This window comes from Callospermophilus lateralis, chromosome 14, assembly GCF_048772815.1.
Source record: "Callospermophilus lateralis isolate mCalLat2 chromosome 14, mCalLat2.hap1, whole genome shotgun sequence".
NCBI lineage: Eukaryota > Metazoa > Chordata > Mammalia > Rodentia > Sciuridae > Callospermophilus > Callospermophilus lateralis.
In genome coordinates, this window is record NC_135318.1 from 42,924,478 (window position 1) to 42,943,727 (window position 19,250).

Below are 19,250 nucleotides of genomic sequence, written 5' to 3' on the forward strand. Positions count from 1 at the left end.
ACAGTTCATGCTTAGCATGTGCAAGGGCCTGGGTTCAATCCCCAGCACCAAAAAAAAAAAAAAAAAAAAAAAAAAAAAATCCAGCAATATCTTTATAGACCCATAATACTGACTCAGAGAATTACAACCAGTCCGTGGATTTCCTACTTGAATATAACCATCAGCATTCCTGGCCTCTATTTAAAGGTTCAGCACAAAAGACTGGGTAACAGGTCCGGGTTAAAAAGCTAAATAAACTTTTACACCATATCTTAAAATGTCAAGAAATTACAAATCAAATCAAGACATTAATATTTCAGACAAAAGAAAAGTCCCAACTGCCAACTTTTCGGCTGAATCTTGAAGTTTTGATCTGCGCGGCTCTCAAAAAATCAAACAGGGTGAGAAGGCAAAAAATAAAAATAAAACATTTGCACAAGATTCTCTGGCCTCCCTGACTTTAAACCGAGGGGACTGGAATCTGCTTGGCTGAAGTGCTGTCGTACTCCTGCATTATTAGGTCGTTGGTGGTGTGATAATGCATGGCAATATAGGAGCTTGCAAATCCAAAAGAGTTGATTGGCTGCAAGTGGCGTGGGCTGCTCTCCTCCTGGGAAGGGCTGCTGTTATAGATGCTGTAGTAGGGTTCGATCCGAGTGTTGATGGGGGTGGAGCTGCTCTGACCACAGTGCTGATGTCCAGCAGAGATCTTGGGACTTACCACACTTTCCTTTGAATGGCTCGGGCCACAAGCCTGATCCACAAATTTCTTCTGCGGCTTTGGAGACAACATGTAGGCCGAGTTTGTTTCATGATGGGAGGATTTGTTTCTGTTGACTTCGAGGTTCCCTTTTCCCATGGCTCGAAGTCGGGTCTTCTGTTTGCAGCAGAAAACCCCCAGGCCAATGTACTGGAGGCACCAGAGCACTTTCCTTCTCAGGCCAGCACTGTTCCGAGAATATATGAAAGGGTTTAATCCTGACTTGAAAAATATCAGGGTGAATCCAAACAGTTCAAACTGGTAAAGGATGAAGCTGCCACTGTTGGACAGGACCACCTGCACCAAGGAAATCCCCAGCGGAAGACAGCACACCAGGACCGACAGCACAATGACCACGCAGGTGACCACGGCTTTGGAATCCTTGGCAGTGGAGAGGTTGATGGCTGATACCAGCTGGAGTCGGCTGGCTGCAGGGGCTGGCAGCTGGCTGGGACTCTTGGTGTACCCGTGCGTGGGAACGTGCTGCAGTTTGTTGTAACTCTGGTTCCTGTAGAGGGCCGGCACGGTGCACTGGAGGGGATCTCCGCCTCCCTTGGCGGGAGCCCCCATGAAAGGCTGTGGTCTGGAAGCATCGACAGTGATGACCGGGAGGCACTTTCTGACCTGCGCATTCTTCCTCAGGGTCTGTGCGATCATGATGTAGGAGACAGACACCACGGCGATGCAGAAGGTGAAGTCGACCACATAGAGAGACAGAATGGCTCTCCCTTCTCCAGCCACCAGACTGGACATGGGAAGGCAGAGGTGGGATTTATTGGTCTTCAGGGTCGCCAAGGTGGCGAGGGTGAAACTGGTGGCCCAGAGAAGCAGTGTGAGGAGCAAGGTGCAAGGAAAGGAGGCTGTGCGATCAGGCTGCTTCCCCAGCACCATGCGGAGGCGGTGCAGGGCAATCACTGCCACCGTCTTGAGGGACATGATGATGAAGCCGGAACTGGTGAGATGGAAGGCGAAGCAGAAAGCATCCGGGATGCCACTGGCTGAGCTGAAGAACAACACAAAGGTGAACATGGGCGCCGTCACCCCGCAGATGAAGAGGTCACAGAAGGACAGGTTCAGGATCATGAAATCAAAATTGGTTCTGAATTTTCTGAAGGCTGGGTCAAAGAAGGACAAGAAGACAATGAAGTTGCCGTAAGAGCCTAGGCAGAAGATGATGGCAAGCAGAAAAGTGCAGGTCACCAAGGTGGCCATGTGGATGAGGTCCTGAAGATCCTCCCGGAGAGAGGTGTCATTGCCTCCCTGCGGGTGAGGCACGTGCAGCAAGGTGGCATTGGGGGCATCCTGAAGGGGGTCTGTTGAGTTCATCTTCAGAGAGAAATGTCTCTTCCTTCTGTTCTCCAAAAAAGCTCAGTGGGAAGACAGTCAGAGCCTCAACTCACAGATGAGCGACGTGTGACAAAAGAGGCCCAAGACAGATAAGCCTGTACACAAAAATGCACACCCAGACACAGAAAGGGGTTACTACATGATCTCATTATTGTCTACGAAAGCATTACAATTTCTCAGCCCCGGCCTCATACATGGAAAGCAGCTTCTCTTCACAAAGTCCAACACAGATAAAGAGATGAACCCTCCCAATATATCCATCCAAGTAATTTAGTCTTACAACACAGTGGTTTCCAAACAGGGTTAACTTAGTATCACCTGGGGAGCATGTTAAAAAGTTTAGTGAGTGGTGGCACAAGCTGTAATCCCAACAACCCAGGAAGCTGAGGCAAGAGGATTACAAGTTTGAGGCGAGCCTCAGCAACTTAAATAAAAAATAAAAAGGCTGGGGATGTAGCTCAGTGGTAAAGAGTGGTAAAATGTTTTTGGCTTCAACCCACAATACCAAAAAAAAAAAAAAAAAAAAAAAAAAAAAGAAAAAAGAAAGAAAGAAAAAGAAAAAAAGTTTTTCATTACAGGGCAGATTCCGGGCTTCACCCCTTGATATTCTGACAGAGGGCTGTGCAGATGATACTTTTGGAAACATTTCCATGCCAGGCACTGAAAATACACATGAACATAACCTCTCCTTCAGAAATCATGGCATAGCTGTAGAAAATCAATCTAACAATGTAACTGCAGCCTACTGTGGTTGCAGTGTGCTATGGAAGGAGAAAAGAGGCAACTAATCCAACCCAGGAAGGAGCTGGGAAAGGAGAAAGGGAGTAGCAAGTAGAAGCTAACTGGGTGAAAGGTGAGGGGCAGGCAGTGGGACCCAGGCTGGGGAGAAGGGAAGGAGGTCTTTGCAGCAGAGGGACTGGGGCAAAAAACAGCATATGCTTTAAATATGATCAGGGTTGGTGCATGATGTGGCCTTACATTTAGGTTCCCGTATATCACTAACAAATCCTCTTTCTTTTCCTAGGAACAATCCTTTATTTTCCAATATTTCTTTCTTTTCCCATATTGAGATTTTGGGGGCAATTCCCTCCATTTCTGAGGGGGAAAAATCAAAGTAACAAAGAGTATCTGGAATAACAGTGGCATAAAAATAAAAATATATAGTGGAATAAAAAGTATAAGTGGAATAAAGTTTTTTTTAAGAAGTGGAATAAAAGTGGTTCAAAGAACCACTTAGGGGGATGGGATGTGGTTCTGAGCTTGCCAAGTATGCAAAAGGCCCTGGGTTTGATCCCTAGTGTCTCAAAGAGGGGGGGGAATGGGGGGGATGGAGGGGATGGGGTGGGATGGGGGGGTGGGGGGTGGAGGGTGGGGGGGATGGGGGGTGGGAGGGATGGGGGGGTAAGGGAGGGTGTAGAGAACACACACTACTTTGTAAACTCTAAGTAATGTGATAAATGTGAGTTGCCATTATTTCAACAGGAATATCCTCCTGACAAAGCAGGAGCGCACACTCACTCAATGCACACTAATTATATGCACACCACAGCACACTAATTATATGCACACCACGGACCTGCCTTATGCTACATGTGAAGATAAGACACAGCCTCTTGCTCTCTTTGCCCCCTTTTTATTTCTACTATACAATGAAATCTAATGTACACTCACATAATCGTCTGCATTGTCCCAAAGACCTGTGGTGACCTGGTGTCCATCCTGCTCCCAAAGATGCTCCCAGCAGAACAGACCAAGTTGTTCAGTGCGTTATTCTTGCCAACCAACAAGCATTTGCTTCGGTCCAACATTGTTGGAACCACCAATGGCAATGGGGAGGCCCACAGATGATGTTCAGAATATTTAACCACCAGCTCAAGCTACACCCCAGAGGCCTCTAGTTGTCAACCCTTTAGTCGCTGAATCAAGGTGGAGCAGAAGAATGGGCCAAGTCCGTGAGGGGTAACAGGGGCCCCAAGCAGCAGCTGTGGACTACCCAAAACAGAAGCCTCTCATCATGTAACAGTACCAGACAAACATTAGCTCTAGAAGGTCCATATAACTGACTGGTGTCTTTCAAGAGAGAAGATAGCTTCTTCTACATTCCCACTACATGCCTTGTAGTGCGTGCAGATCTTGACAGAATAGTGAATTTCTCCACTGGAAAGTGAAACCAACTTTTCTGCAGCTTTCCTTTTTAAAAGTTCTATAGGAGCCGGGTGTGTAGGTGCCCACCTGTAATCCCAGGGATTTAGGAGGCTAAGACAGGAGAATCACAAGTTCAAAGCTATCCTTAGCAACTTAGTGAGACTCTGTCTCAAAATAAAAAAAAAATAATAAAAAGGTGTGAGGATGTGACTCAATGGTTAAACATCTATGGGTTCAACTTCTAGTACGAAAAAAAAAATTCTATGGGACAAAAAATGTAAATCCTGAACCTTTGTTTCTTTTTTTAAAAAAATTTATTTTTTTGTTGGACACAATATCATATTTATTTTATTTATTTATTTATTTTAATATTGATTTTTTAGTTGTAGTTGGACACAATACCTTTATTGTATTTATTTTTATGTGGTGCTGAGGATCGAACCCAGGGCCTTGCACATTCCAGGCGAGTGGCTCTACTGTTGAGCCACAACCCCAGCCCTATTTCTTGATAATTAGAATTAAATAATAATGGATAGCTCTTATTGTTTCCAATTAAAGACTGCATTCCTGTTTCTGAGCCCTTCTAATATTTTTGTAGCAAAAAAAAAAAAAAAGACATTTTGCTGCTTGTAAAAAAATTATTGCCAGGAGTGATGGTGCATGCTTGTAATCACAGTTCAGAGCCAGACTCAGCAATTTAGTGAGGCTCTAAGCAACTTAGGATGCTGTCTCAAAATAAAAAATAAATAAAAAGGGCTGGGGATATAGCTCAGTTAAGTGTCCCAGGGTTAAACTGCCAGTACCCTCTCAAAATTGTTAATTGATATGCATATACAAGTATGACACAATGAAACCCATTATTCTAGCCAATAATCCCAGTGACTCCAGAGGCAGAAGGATTACAAATTCAGGGCCAGCCTCAGCAACTTAGTGACACCATATCTCAAAATTCACAGAAAAGGACTGGGAATGTCATTCGATGATAAAACATCCCTGGGTTCAATCTCCAGTACAAAACAACAACAACAACAACAACAACAACAAAACACAAAACACAAAAAAAGAAATAAAACCAAGAAACTCATTATTCACTGGGTGCGGTGGTGCCCTGTTGTAACCCCAGAGGCTCAGGAGGCTAAGGCAGGAGAACTGTTAAGTTCAAAGCCAGCCTCTGCAACAGTGAAGCTCTAAGCAACTCAGTGAGACTCTGTGTCTAAATAAAATACAAAATAGCGTTGGGGAAGTGGCTCAGTGGTCGAGTACCTCTGAGTTCAAGTCCTGATACCAAAAAAAATGAAAGAAAGTAAAAAAGAAACCCATTATTCTATATAATTGATGTACACTAATAAAACATTTTATAAGTTTTTCAAACCTTTTAAAAAACTGAATTGGAAGATTGGTGTTAATTTATGAAAAAGCAAGTGGAAGAAGCCCATTTAAAGAGGCAGGAAGAACAGAATACTAGTGTCTTATTGCCACCCCTCTGCCTCCAACCAAAGGTTTCCTCTTTGGAAGTAGACAAATCAAGAGGAATGAAAACAGAAGCAAGAATTTGGCCTGGGAAACTTAGAGCATCTGGAATTGGAGTGCTCAGAGAAATAAATGGGTAATAATGAAGATGTGGAATGATGGAAGTTATGAGGACCCCAGATGAGGAGATAATAGGAAAGGGGTCGGGAAAATGAGATGATGAGGCACCAACATTACTCAAGGATAAAAGAGGAAAAAAAGATTATTTGTAGGCATTGAAGAGCAACTTTCACTTTGTGCAGCTATGTTTTGTCAATAAATTTTAAATTTTTCAATTAATTTTAAAAAATAAAAAATTCTATGTCAGGAAATAATAATGGCAATGTACTCATCAGTATTGTTATTAGCATTTTTATTTTACAGAGTGCTTATGATGTGCCAGGCACTGTTCTCAGTGCTTTCCACTACGAATTTTAAATTCTCACAATCCTGAAATTGTATAACATCAGCATTTTGCAGATGAGAAAACTGACATATCATTTAACAATGTAACAGAGTTTGGATTTGAACCTAAGCAATTGCTTTTAACCCAGGGCCTTGTGTATGCTAGGCAAGCACTCTACCAACTGAGCTATATCCCCAGCCCAGCAATTGCTTTTCTTTATTTTTTGGGTACTAGGGACCGAACTCAGGGGCACTTGACCACTGAGTCATATCTCCAGCCCTATTTTGTATTTTATTTAGAGACAGGGTCTCACTGAGTTGCTTAGTGCCTCATTTTTGCTGAAGCTGGCTTAAGCAATTGCTTTTCAAAGTCTGTTTTTTGTTTTTTTCTGGTGCTGGGGATTGAACCAGGGCCTTGTACATGTGAGGCAAGTACTCTACCAACTGAACTATATCTCCAGCCCTTTTTTTTTTGGTATCAAAATTGAACCTAGCTAGAAGTGCTTAATTACTGAGTTACATCCTCAGTCCTTTTTTTCATTTCAAGACAGGGTCTCACTAAATTGCAGAGACTGACCTTGAACTTGGGATTCTCCTGCTTCAGCCTCCTGAGTGCTGGGATTACACACTTGTGCCACAAGCCCCACATTCTTTACCACCATACTAAACAAAAGAATAAAGAGATCAAGGGAGGAATCCCCATGTCATAAGAGTAGTAGCTATAGTATATCGGGTGGTTATTATACACTAGGCTCCATGGTAGAAGTTTTATAAAAGTTACCAAACTTTATTTCATCCTCACAATAATCCTATGAAGTAGGTATTGTAATCCCTTCTTAATTGAAAAATTCCTGGAACACAAAATTCTAATACATCTATAAATATACACATATATCTTTATATGTATACTTGCATATACATATTTATATATAGTTATATTAGATATATAGAAACTTCTGTATAACTTCTAACGATTACAGTTCTAGTATAAAGTAATTACAGATGACTCTTACTGGGATAACTAGAACAAAAGAAGGAATCAAGGGCTTGGAGGAGAAACCAGTGAAAAAGAAGACAGAAGAAAAGGTTTTGGTAGAGGAATTGTAGAAGCAATAAAGGAAATGGAGGGAAAGTCTTAGTACTAAATCCTAGAACTTTTAAGAGGAGACCAAAATCACAAAATGAGAACAAAATTATGATGGCAGAAATACAAAACTGGGGAGGGGAGCAAATCAATATCTGTTTAATATCCTAAATGTTACCAAGGTTATTTTCAATGCCAGCATCCAAGCTACTCTTTTCTCCTTGGGACTATAAACAGGTCCTGGAAGATGTGATTAAAGCCATAGAATCCAAAAATTTTTAAGCTGAGACACAGTTTTAAGTGTGCACACTAGCCACAATAAGAATGAATTTACATGCATTTTTTTTTTTAACTACTGAGGAGAGTCCATAATAAACTACTAGTAAGACAGAAAATTGAAATGTATCACACCAAGGTGATTATTTCTCATTAAAATGTATGAAGAGCCCTTGCTAGTGTGCTGTTTTAATTTTTTAGTAAACATTAAGATGTTTTATATGTGCCTTTACAAATCATGATCTGGATTCTTCCAACTAAGTTTTTTTTTTCTCTCATAATGTCTTAAGTTCCCTCAAGGCAGGTATTTTCAGAGCCTAACCCTCACAGAGACATAGTGAATTTAATATGCTCATTGTATTTGTATTGATCAGGAAAACCTCAGGGAGGTCAGATAACTTGCCCAAGGTCACTAAGATTCAGGCTAGATTTGGATCATTTCAAATCTCTGCCTCTTTTACCCAGATGAAGTACCTTTTGAAGCCCTGAGCACCTGATGGGGTAGGTAAGGTCAGATCTGGGTCACTTGCTGGGAGAAATGGGAAGGCTGAGGCAGGATCCCAGCCTGAGAACAAGTGGAGTGGGAGACCGGGGAGAGGGGAGGTTGGCGCCGACCAGGGACAGGCGATGGGTGAGGAATCTTGAATTGTGGGAGAGATGATGGTAAAGAGGGCCTAAGCCTATTCAAAGACGCTTGTAGAAGAATCAGCTGAAGGTTGGTGCAATGAGGAGAGCTAAGTCCAGGCACCTGCAGTAGCTTGGGGTTTCTACCGGTCCAGCAGGGCCTGGGAGCTGGGAAGGACGGGAGAGAAGGCTTTTCCCAAGGCCGCACCAGCACAGGTGCGCCGGGCGGCTCGGCCTGGCCCAGCACCGCCGCGCTCCTCCTTCACCCGCCGGCCTCCTGGAGGCCTGGCCTCCCCAGTCCCGGTGGCTCGTCCTCCTCCAAAGAGCCCGCGACCTCTCACCTGCCGGGTGGCCGCAGCGCCTCCCCTCCTCCTCCATCTCGCAGCCGGGACCCCAGCTCCGCCCGGCACCCTGGATGATGCAGGGCTGGAGGAATCATCGCCATCGCCGCCGCCTCCGCGCATCCTGGGAGCCTCGCCGAGACGGGGGCGCGGGGGCGCGGAGGCGCAGTCACGGAGACGCGGAGGGCGCCACCCCCTCGGTCCGACACTCAGGCCGAGCCCCGCCTGTCCCCCGCGCGGGTCTCCTGGTGCCCCGAGGTCGCCCGCTCCCGCCGCCCAACTCTGCGGCTCGCCGGGCGCTTGAGCCAGAATCCCTTTTCTGCTCGCCGTTTTGCCGTGGGGGGAGCCTGGATTCCGCCATAGGCAGAGGCTGAAGTAGAGCGCAGGAAAGGGGCAAGCGAAGTGGGAAGAAAGGAGGGGGAGAGCAAGGGGCTCGCCTTAGAGGACCGACTGGAGTGCAGCAGGGTTCCAGGGATTCCTACCGTGCCCGCCGCCCACCTCCCCAAGTCCCTGTGTGTTGAAGCCAGCCTGTCTAGCTTCTCCATATGCTGCAGTATTTTTTCTTCCTAGACAAGATCGGCGGAGGCGTCTAATTTGAAACTTTGCGGCGTAGAATTTATTTATTTGGTACAGGGGATGGAACTCAGGGCCACTTGACAACTAAGACGCATTCCCTGACCGTTTAATCTTTTGAGACAGGATCTCGCTAAATTGCTGAGACTGGCCTCGAACCTGCGATCCTCTTGCCTCAGCCTGGATTACAGGTGTGCCACTGTGCCTGGCTGGCGGCATAGAATTTATAGTCATTATAACAGAATTTAAATCAAACCAACTCTAACTTGCCTAAGTCTCTCAAGATATCAATGAATTTACTGAAGAAACTTAACAAGGGGAAGAAGAAGAACTGGGGGGGGGGACCATGGAAATAAATAAGAAATCATGGGATATTTGTTGTTTAATACTATCAAAAAATGTAAAAAAAAAAATCTTTAAAAGCAACAATGCAATGTATCCAGCTAGGCTTACTTTGGTAAGAACAAAAAACTGCCATCTTCCCATTCTCCTAAGTCTACACAACTTGCAAAATAATTCATAATGAGTTTACTATTTCTCTAACCTCCTCAGGGATACCATTTGCCCTTTCCTTCACTTGGTACCAGAAAACAGGAACGTTTATTACATTCAGGCGAAATACTTAGTTGGAATGTTGCTAGGGCAATCTCCATTTTGGCTAAGAGTTTTTCTTTCTAAGGATCATAACCAACAAATACCAAAGAATTTGATTTATGCAAATTTCTTTTTTTTTTTTTGAGGGAGAGAGAGAGAGAGAGAGAGAGAGAGAGAGAATTTTATTATTTATTTCTTAGTTCTCGGGGGACACAACATCTTTGTTTGTATGTGGTGCTGAGGATCGAACCGGGGCCGCACGCATGCCAGGCAAGGGCGCTACCGCTTGAGCCACATCCCCAGCCCTATGCAAATTTCTTTCCCAATTCCCTAGGTTATTTTGTCCAGTGGTTGACTATGCAATCAGAATTGTTTATAAATAACTTTAAGAAAATGTTCTAAATGATTTGTACATAGACCACACTTCAGCCAGGCATGGTGGCACACACCTGTAATCCCAGCTGCTCAGGAGGAGGATCCCAAATTCAAAGCCAGCCTCAGCAATTTAGCATGACCCAGTTTCAAAATAACAAGCACTGGGTTTGTAGCTCAGTGGTAAAGTGCCCTGGATTTCAATCCCTAGTACCCCCAAAATAAAAAATAAATAAAGCTTCATTCTCCAAAACACTTGCAATGTAATCGTTCTTTTGGTACAAAGGAGTGAACCACTGAGCTCCAGCCCCAGTCCTTTTTATATTTTGAGACAAAGTCTGGCTAAATTACTTATGGCCTGGCCTAGTTGCTGAGACTGGCTTTGAACTTGTGATCCTCCTGCCTCAACCTCCCAGCTGCTGGGATTATAAGCATGTGCCACTGTGCTTGATACAATGTAACAGCCTAACATGTTGTTGGTATTGGTGACTTTGGGCTCTAGGAAAAAATCAAAAAAGACCCATTAGCTGGCTGGGGTTGTGGCTCAGAGGTAGAGCACTCGCCTAGCGCATTCAAGGCCCTAGGTTCTATCCTCAGCACCAAATAAATAAATAAATAAATAATAAAAGTATTGACAACTACAACTAAAAAATATTTTTTTTTAAAAAAAAGACCCATTAGCTGGCATTTAGAATAGATATTCTGATCAAAGTTACATGCCTCTTAATGAGTTAAATCTTGCTAGCTCATTTCTAGACATTTGGCCATATGAGAGGCGGAGGTTACAATTGGTTCAGGTTGGATTGCTGCCATGGGTTACACCTATGTGAGAAAGGATCTCAATGGGGTGTGTGTGGGGGGGTATTTCACATTTTATGAAACATTCTAAAGATGTAAAAGAGGAAATTAAAACCTACCAAAGTTCCAGAACTGGTAAGGACCATTCAGCAAGGCTACACCTAACCTAAGAATACATACAAAATCTGTAAGTGAAGTGTGCTACGCCTGGAGAGAACACTGTCTTAGTAGTCAAAAAATGGGAAACCTGCAAATAATAATGTTAGAACACAAATGGGCTACCAATCTGCAGTGACACCAGCTTTCAAATACAAACTGTAATTACAATGCGAATTGATACATGTCCACTTGAAGAAAACACATAAAAGCTATTAAATGTTTAGATTTTGACCTAAAAATCTGACTCCTTGGAATTGCTCCAACAAAAGGTTTAAGGCATAGAGGTATGGAAATGAGCATTACAATGCAATTGGAACAGAAAACAACCTTGATGTTCAATAGGGGAATACTCAGAAGCAATCATGATATATTAAGACAAAAGTCCATAAAAGCACTTATAAATATGGCTATGTAGAAGAAGAAAAAATATTTCCAATAAAACAAAATTCTCATTGGTCTCTGACCACACTAATCACCCAAATTGCCAGATGTGGTAGAGCACGCCTGTAACCCAGGCGATTTAGGAGACTGAGGCAGGAGGACCACAGGTTTGAGGCCAGCCTCAGCTCAGCAACTTAAGTGACAGACCCTGTATCAAAATAAAAAGGACTGGGGATGTAGGTCAGTGATTAAAAATCTTTGGGTTCATTCCCCAGTACAACAAAACCAACAACATTAAAGAGCTTGGCAATGCTGAGTATGTCGTATATTCAAAAACATTTTTCTCATGTACTGTACACAGTGGCACCTAAATTATTAGTCATTTGCATTAAAAGAACAGGTGAGGGACTGGGTTGTAGCTCAGTGGTAGATGCTTGCCTTGCACATGTGTGAGGCCCTAGGTTCAATCCTCAGTACCACATAAAAATAAACAAATAAAGTTACTATGTCCATCTACAACTAAAAATATTTAAACAACAATAACAAAAAGAATAGGTGGTAGGCTGGAGATACAGCTCATATGAGTGCTTGCCGTGCATGCACAAGGCCCTGGGTTCAATCCCCAGCACCACCAGCAAAATAAATAAATAACTGGTGAGTAGCGAGTAGCAGTGGCACCCACCTGTAATCCCAGTGGTTAGGGAGGCTTAGGCAGGATTGTGAGTTCAAAACCAGCCTTCCCAACAGTGAGACATTAAGCAACTCAATGAAACCTTGTCTCTAAATCAAATATAAAATAGGGCTGGGGATGTGGCTTAGTTGTTGAGTGCTTCTGAGCTCAATCCCCAGTACCAAAAAGTCAGATGAGTAAAATTCCCTCCTAAATTCTGAAACACAATTTGTTTTGCATAGGGTCTATTCAAAACCTAAGATTAAGGGGCTGGGGATGTGGCTCAAGCGGTAGCGCGCTCGCCTGGCATATGTGCGACCCGGGTTCGAGCCTCAGCACCACATACAAAGATGTTGTGTCTGCCGAGAACTAAAAAAAATAAATATTAAAAAAATTCTCTTTAAAAAAAAAAAAAAAACTAAGATTAAAATTTTACAACCTCTAAGAGGTTTTCTCCTTTCCTTCTCATGAAGCTTATAGAAACCTACACTCTATTCCATGCCTGCTTCCAATCCCATTTTAAGAACTACTTTAGACAACATCAGCCATCCAATTCTTCCTTTCCCCCTTTCATTTCTGAGGCCACTGATAGAAAATTTGCATTATAATACAGGGGAAAATATCAAGATAATAAGCAGCATCCAAACCTGACATCAGAGTCACCTGGGGAGCATATTACTCAGGCTAAGGTACCCTGTTTTAAGTCTACAGTGAGACTTAAAGGATTTTATCAATGGTCTCAATCCCGGCAGCACAACTGAATCAGAGCTTTAAAAAGATGATGCCTGAGCCCCCTCCGGAGGGATTTTAGAAGAGAAACATACTAGGGCACCCAGTATCTTTTTTTAAAATTAGTTTCCACTTAGGAACCACTGCTGAAGTATAATTTCATATAGTTTTAAGTTAAAAAAGCTAAACTGGTCAAAATATAATGGAAGACATTGATACCATGAAATGGGAATAAGAATTTTAATAAAATTCCCTCATGATTCTTAGGCAGGCATATTGATTTGAGGAAAAATCTTCTAGGTTAGTGCTATTCAACAGAAATTTTAGTGATGATGGAAAAGTTCATCTGTGCTACTCAATGTGATAATAACCACTAGTCATGTGGCTAAAAAGTGCTTAAAATGTCCCTAGTTGAAACTGAGAAAATGAATTTCTCATTTGATTAAATGTAAAGACACATAAGGCTAGAAGCTACTGGACTATACAGGGTATAATCTGAATTCATTTTGGTCAGAGGGAATGAATTCTAGATCCAAATCTGGGATGGCAATAGGAATCCACAAGAGCCACTGCCTACAGAACTGTCTTCTCCTGTTAATGAAGACAAAAGCCAGGTGTTAAAAACAATACATTTATTGGGTTTTAACTAGTTACACAATTGAAATAATCAGTTTGGCACTACTCTATACAGGGATTACACCTGTGTATGCTGACACTTAAATACTGTACCAGGACCACTGCTGTGCTTAGATTGAGTCATTCAGCAGATAGATACTAAAAAATGTTGTGGTGTTCCTTTAAGGAAGACTGTACAGGGTGTGTTATGACATTCACCAACTTGTGAATTATTTCAATCTAGAAGATACCTTGCACTCTATAAATCTGTTATAGGCAAACATGTGTTAGCAATTTGGGATGCACACACAAGTTACATAAAAATTCAGACATTCTAATGATAAATGAACTAAAAAAAAAAATCCGACATTTCAGTTTTTGTAACATGAAGAAAATAACTTAAAAAAAAAAAAAAGGCATTCAATGGGTACAAAAGCCCCAAATCACTATAATAAAGAGCTACATGTGAATCTTTACAAATTAACTACACAATGGTGTCGTGTGAAAGGCTGCATCTGTACAAAGTCTTGCCAATGCTATCGCTATAGTTTATACAATCTTTTACATCTATGTAACATATATTAAACAAGTCAATTAAATACCAAGCCTTATTAGTCTCAACGATTCTGCAGAAAATAAAAGAAAAAAAAATCACAGAATTTCCACAAACACAGCAGTCTTCCATTAGGTGAAACATATAACAGTTTTCAAAGTGGGTCAAACAATATTTGTAAAGAATACAGGTAAAAACCAACCAGTCAGGATGTTTACTGTTGTTGCTGTTTATTTTCAAAATCACACATTGTATACACACACAACAATCAATCAAAAATTTATTCAACAAACCCCCGTTTTTTTTCTTTCAGCAACTGGCTCTATTCAGCACCAAAAACTCCAGTCTGGGAAACAGACTTTGCTTCTATGACTTGGTCCAGCAATTCATCAGTCATCGGTAAGGTTCAAGAGTTGCCCTCCTCTTTTCCTTTCCTCTTCTGGCTCTCCAATGCTCTCAAGGCTTCAGATTTATGGCCCACTGCCCTACTACCATCCAACAGCCATTTGGGAAAATTCAAAATAATTTGAGATGAGTGAAATGACAGGACTTGTATTAATGATGGGTTTTCTCCATTCAAAAAAAAAAAAATTTTTTTTTTTTTCTTAATGAGTTCCTAGACTGTTTGGTCTTAGATGCCATGTTCATACTGGGTAATAATTTCTAGTCTGAGACTTTGTGACTTTGTCAGATGCCTCAAACAAAAAGTATATTCTGGAAACACTATGGACAAATCAAGAAACCAAATGGCAGCTGAGAACCTGTGGACACAGACTAATGAGACCAAACATGGAAATCATCAAAATTATGAGAGCTCAACAAAGGCAGAGTTTTAAACCTGCAGAGAGCCACCACAGATGGTACCTGAGGATCTGGAGTTTTTGATGAAAAGAGCCTGAAGTGAGGACTAGTCATCTGTATCAGGAAGGAAAAAATTTCAATTAGGTAACAAGACACTCAACCCTAAAAACCCAATAAATTGTATTTTATTTTTCCTATCCCAATAAAAGGCTTCTGGACCATTCCTTTCTAAAGAATAGGTAATAAATACTTCAGAAGCCAGATAAATATTCTCACAACTCTGTAGAATCCATAGTGCTCAGGGCAACCTAGAACATCCATACCTCCATACAAGAGGCAAAAGATCTTGTATGGATCTTTTACCTTACTCTTCCCATGCTACTAAGAATACTCACTTACAAAGATCCAAAAGAGGTCACATCAATTTTCTGCTTAACATTTAAAACAATAAGCCATGAAGGGAAAATCCTTTGGGAACTTATTTCCAGTGGCCATAGCAAAAGCCATGTTTGTATGTTTATATTAGTTCTGGGGACTGAACCCAGGGCCTTATAAATGCTAAGCTATGTGCTCTGACAATGAGCTACAACCCCAATCCCAAAAGCCATGTTTAAAAACAAATACTCCCCAACTTTATCTAAGCAAATATAAAAATGACAGCAAAAATTTAAGAACACATACATAAAAATATCCACCTCTCAGTCACCAAAGAATGACATTTGCCTGAGGATTTCACTGTCTTTAAATTCAGAACTTTGTTGACTTACCTCCTATGCATAATAGCATGGTGACACAAGGAGATCCGTGAGAACAAGCAGTTGGTCATCAGTGAATTGCTGTTTGTGTTCTTGCCAGTTGTCATGGTGTGTCCTTCGAAAATTGGATAAGGTCTTTTTTACAGTCATCTGTAGAGAAGGCAACCCACATCATACATTTTAACATCTCTGAACAACCAGGGTTGTATATACTGTACCTTTAGCTAAGTAATAATCCATAGCTGATTCCAGATCTCATAAATTGTGACATAATGCTACAAAACCAAGCCAATCTTGTTTTCCAAAATCATTACACATCTGTAGAATTACTAACTTCACTTTAGGACAACCCACTGGAACTTACACTATTAGACCAGTTTCAGTACAACTTAAATCTATTTACAAAGGTTGAGAAATACTAAATCATTTGTATTTTGAAATGTTAAATCTAGGAACAGAGCTGTTCACTACTATATAATACCACCACTATCTCCTATTTAACATTAGCTTCCTGTGAAATACTTTCCAGATATGTTAGAAAAATAGAAGGATAAAATTGAACTATCCAGACACTACTGACAATACTTCCACTGAAGGGCAGAAGCTACAGTAATTTTCTTGCTATATAAAGATCTCAAATAAACATGGGATTGAAGTCTCTGCAAGAGTTAATAATTAATGGAAAGCAGACTTAGTCCTGGCAGAGGCAGTAGTTGTATCAAAGCAGCAAGTTCAGGGTATATAGAAAATTATAAATATAAATGGTTTCTTATAAAACATTGATATCATACATGCAAACAAACAAGGAATAACTAATCGTACCTCAATAGGCTGAGGATCATTCAAATGTGCACTGAGATTCATAAGTAGCTGGGGCATCCAGGTGGGAACATTGTAAGGGCTTGAAAGAACACATGCACCAAGTCCTAGCACCCCAGCATGGCGTTTCACCAACTCTGAAAAGAAAACAACAATATATATGGCAAATATGTATGGCCTTATAGCATTCATTACAATGAAATGAAATTATGCTAAATGTTTTCAAAGTGTGAATTTCTGCATTTAAAATGAATCTTCAAGCACATACACACTTCAAATTACCTTTTTTTTGGGGGGGGGGGACACTGGGGATGGAACCAAGGGCCTTGCACATGCTAGACAAGCACTCTACCAAAATGTTACAACCCAGCCCTAAGTTAATTTTTTTCCCTTTTTTTTTGGGGGGGGGGTGGGGACTGGGCATTGAACCTAAGGGAGCTCTACCACTAAACTACCTCCTCAGCCCTTTTTATTTTGAGAAAGAATCTCATAAAGCTGCAAAAGCTGGACTTAAATTAGAATCCTCCTGCCTGTCAGCCTCCTGAGTTGCTGGGATTATGGCTGTGCATCACCACTCAAACCTCACAGTTACTTAACAAAGCTGCATGTACACATGTTTTTGTAAGCAATATTGTGTGTGTGTACACGAAACATGGACAGTTAAGTATAGATAACAAAAAGAGACTTTGAAATAAACAAACAATGCCATTTGATATAAAAGAGTTTGGTACTTCATTATTAAATAATAGACTTCAAGCAAACAAAGTAGAGTAATGGTACTTTACTGAAATCTGCTATTAACTATATGACATTATTAATATACTCAGCACTTAATAGCTGCCAATTCCAAGCACTTTCCACAAATTCAATTAATTTCCTACTTACTAATCTTCCCATGTATTTTCTATTCTTGTTAGCAGTGGAAAGGTCAGATGCTTCTTTACATGTAAACTTCTCTTTAAACATAGTAGTTATATGTTATTCTCATTTGGTTTCTTTATATTAATTACATTGAAAACTCCGTAATGACTCTTCTCATTCTTTCAATAAATGATCAGTTAAGTATAACTCTGCTAACAATGACATTTTAATGGTCTGCATATACAATGGTGATCCTTTAAGATTGTAGTGTCACAGTCATTTCAGTATGTTTTAAATACAATCTATGTTGTAGACTTCATTTATTAAAAGAGTTTTATGTAGCCATATACAGTTTTCTTTATAGCTATCTCAATTTTAGCTTTTACATGCCAGGGATAACTATTCCCAGTATTAGCAAAAACCTGGGCACATACAAGTTTAAGTCTGGTTAACTTCCAAAAGGGTATGGGTGTTGTATACCAGCAACATTACCTGCAGAAGGAATGGTATCTCCTACAGAACCAGGGTCTCGCTTTCTTTTCTTAGGTAGTTTTGTTTTGCAAAGTTGCTCAAAATGAATCTGCATAGGACTGTCCATGGTAAGGAAATTACACTGTAACAGACCACTTAAGGTGGTAGCAGCCATTTCTCGAACCTGTAGGAATAATAATTTATATTAGAACTGAGATTCTAAGCCTGAGGAAACAATAGAGAACAAAGGGGAAATATGGGACCCGGGGTGGGGACCTTCCCTGGAAATGTTATGCAAATTTTGCATATTCTCTTTGGAAATTTCATCAAAGTGTTTAACAATCAATTTCTGGGTTCAATCCCAACAGAGATAGACACACACACACACACACACACACACACACACACACACACATACACGCATGGGACGCAGGCATGCATTTTTACTATATCTAGAATATACTGTAGCGAGACATTCTAACTTCTTTTTCTTTTCTTCCAAGATACTAATAAATTATCTCAATACCTCCACCAGAATTATTCTCTTTCTTAGTAGTAGGGTATACTTCTGGGGTGCTCTGTCCAGAGTTCACCGTGTATATACAATTAATTTTATAAGGTGAGGAAAAATAATTTATTTAGCTTTCTTCTTTTTTTTTTTTTTTTGGCAAGGCTGGGGAAATCAAACCCAGGGCCTTCTACATGCTAGGCAAACACTCCACCAAATTACATATCTCTAGACCCCTTACTTAGCCTTAAATATAGGATATGCCCCTCCACTTCTAAAATTTTCCTTTAAATTCAGTAAGATTTTTCTTCAAAAAGATATTTGTCATATTTGGGTGTAGTGGTAGATGCCTGTAATCTCATTGATTTGTGAAGCTCAGGCAGGAGGATCTAAAATTCTAGGCCAATATAAGCAATTTAGTGAGACACTGTCTCAAAAAAATTTTAAAAGGGACTGAAGTACAGTTCACTGGTAAAACACTGGGTTTAATCCCCCCATATGCGCCCCCAGTTTTTTTTTTCTCAATACTATCATGAATAGGATTAGCTAATTACCACTGCTATTTAGGATCACAGTTGCTTTAAACATATATAATGGCTTTAATAAATATCATGGTTGTGCTTATTTAAGAAATATGTTTAATAAGCCTACTATATAAAAAAAGTAAAATGTATATAATAAGGATGTTCTAATAGAAACTTGCAAAAAACAGTAAATTTTAATGCAAGTGTTCTGCTAGAGTTTGGATCTTAAATGTCCCCCAAAGGCCCACGTATTAAAAGCCTGGCACTCAATATTTTCCCTGATGTGCAGATGCTAATTCACAACGGAGCAGAGAACAGAGGTATTTTGGACTAGATAGAGGAAAGTGGAGGGAAGGGAGGGGCTATGGGGGCAGGAATGATTGTAGAATGAACAGGACATTATTACCCTATGTACATATATGATTACATGATCTGTGTAACTTATATCATGTGCAACCAGAAGAACCAGAAGCTACACTCCATTTACCTATAATGTGTCAAAATGAATTCTACTGTCATGTGTAACTAATTAGAACAAATAAAATTTAGGGGGAAAAAAAAAAAGGTTGACACTGTCGGGCGCAGTAGCACATGCCT

General features: G+C 40.8%; 2 protein-coding genes across 2 annotated transcripts in view; both read right to left on the reverse strand.

Annotated features, from left to right (window-relative positions):
• Nucleotides 1-439: 439 nt before the first annotated feature.
• Gpr75 (G protein-coupled receptor 75) lies at nucleotides 440-2,065 on the reverse strand. The gene has a single exon (XM_076833924.2). It carries the CDS (start codon nucleotides 2,063-2,065, stop codon nucleotides 440-442), a length of 1,626 nt encoding a protein of 541 aa, XP_076690039.2.
• Nucleotides 2,066-13,363: 11,298 nt separating this feature from the next.
• Psme4 (proteasome activator subunit 4) overlaps nucleotides 13,364-19,250 on the reverse strand; it is a 97,680-nt gene continuing 91,793 nt past the window's right edge. Inside the window, exons 44-47 of the mRNA XM_076833980.2 lie at nucleotides 17,643-17,805; nucleotides 16,293-16,426; nucleotides 15,483-15,620; nucleotides 13,364-14,829 (exon numbers count right to left, since the gene is read on the reverse strand). Of these exons, the coding sequence (XP_076690095.1) occupies nucleotides 15,486-15,620; nucleotides 16,293-16,426; nucleotides 17,643-17,805 (432 nt within the window). The 3' untranslated portion in view covers nucleotides 13,364-14,829; nucleotides 15,483-15,485. The remainder of the gene's footprint in view (nucleotides 14,830-15,482; nucleotides 15,621-16,292; nucleotides 16,427-17,642; nucleotides 17,806-19,250) is intronic.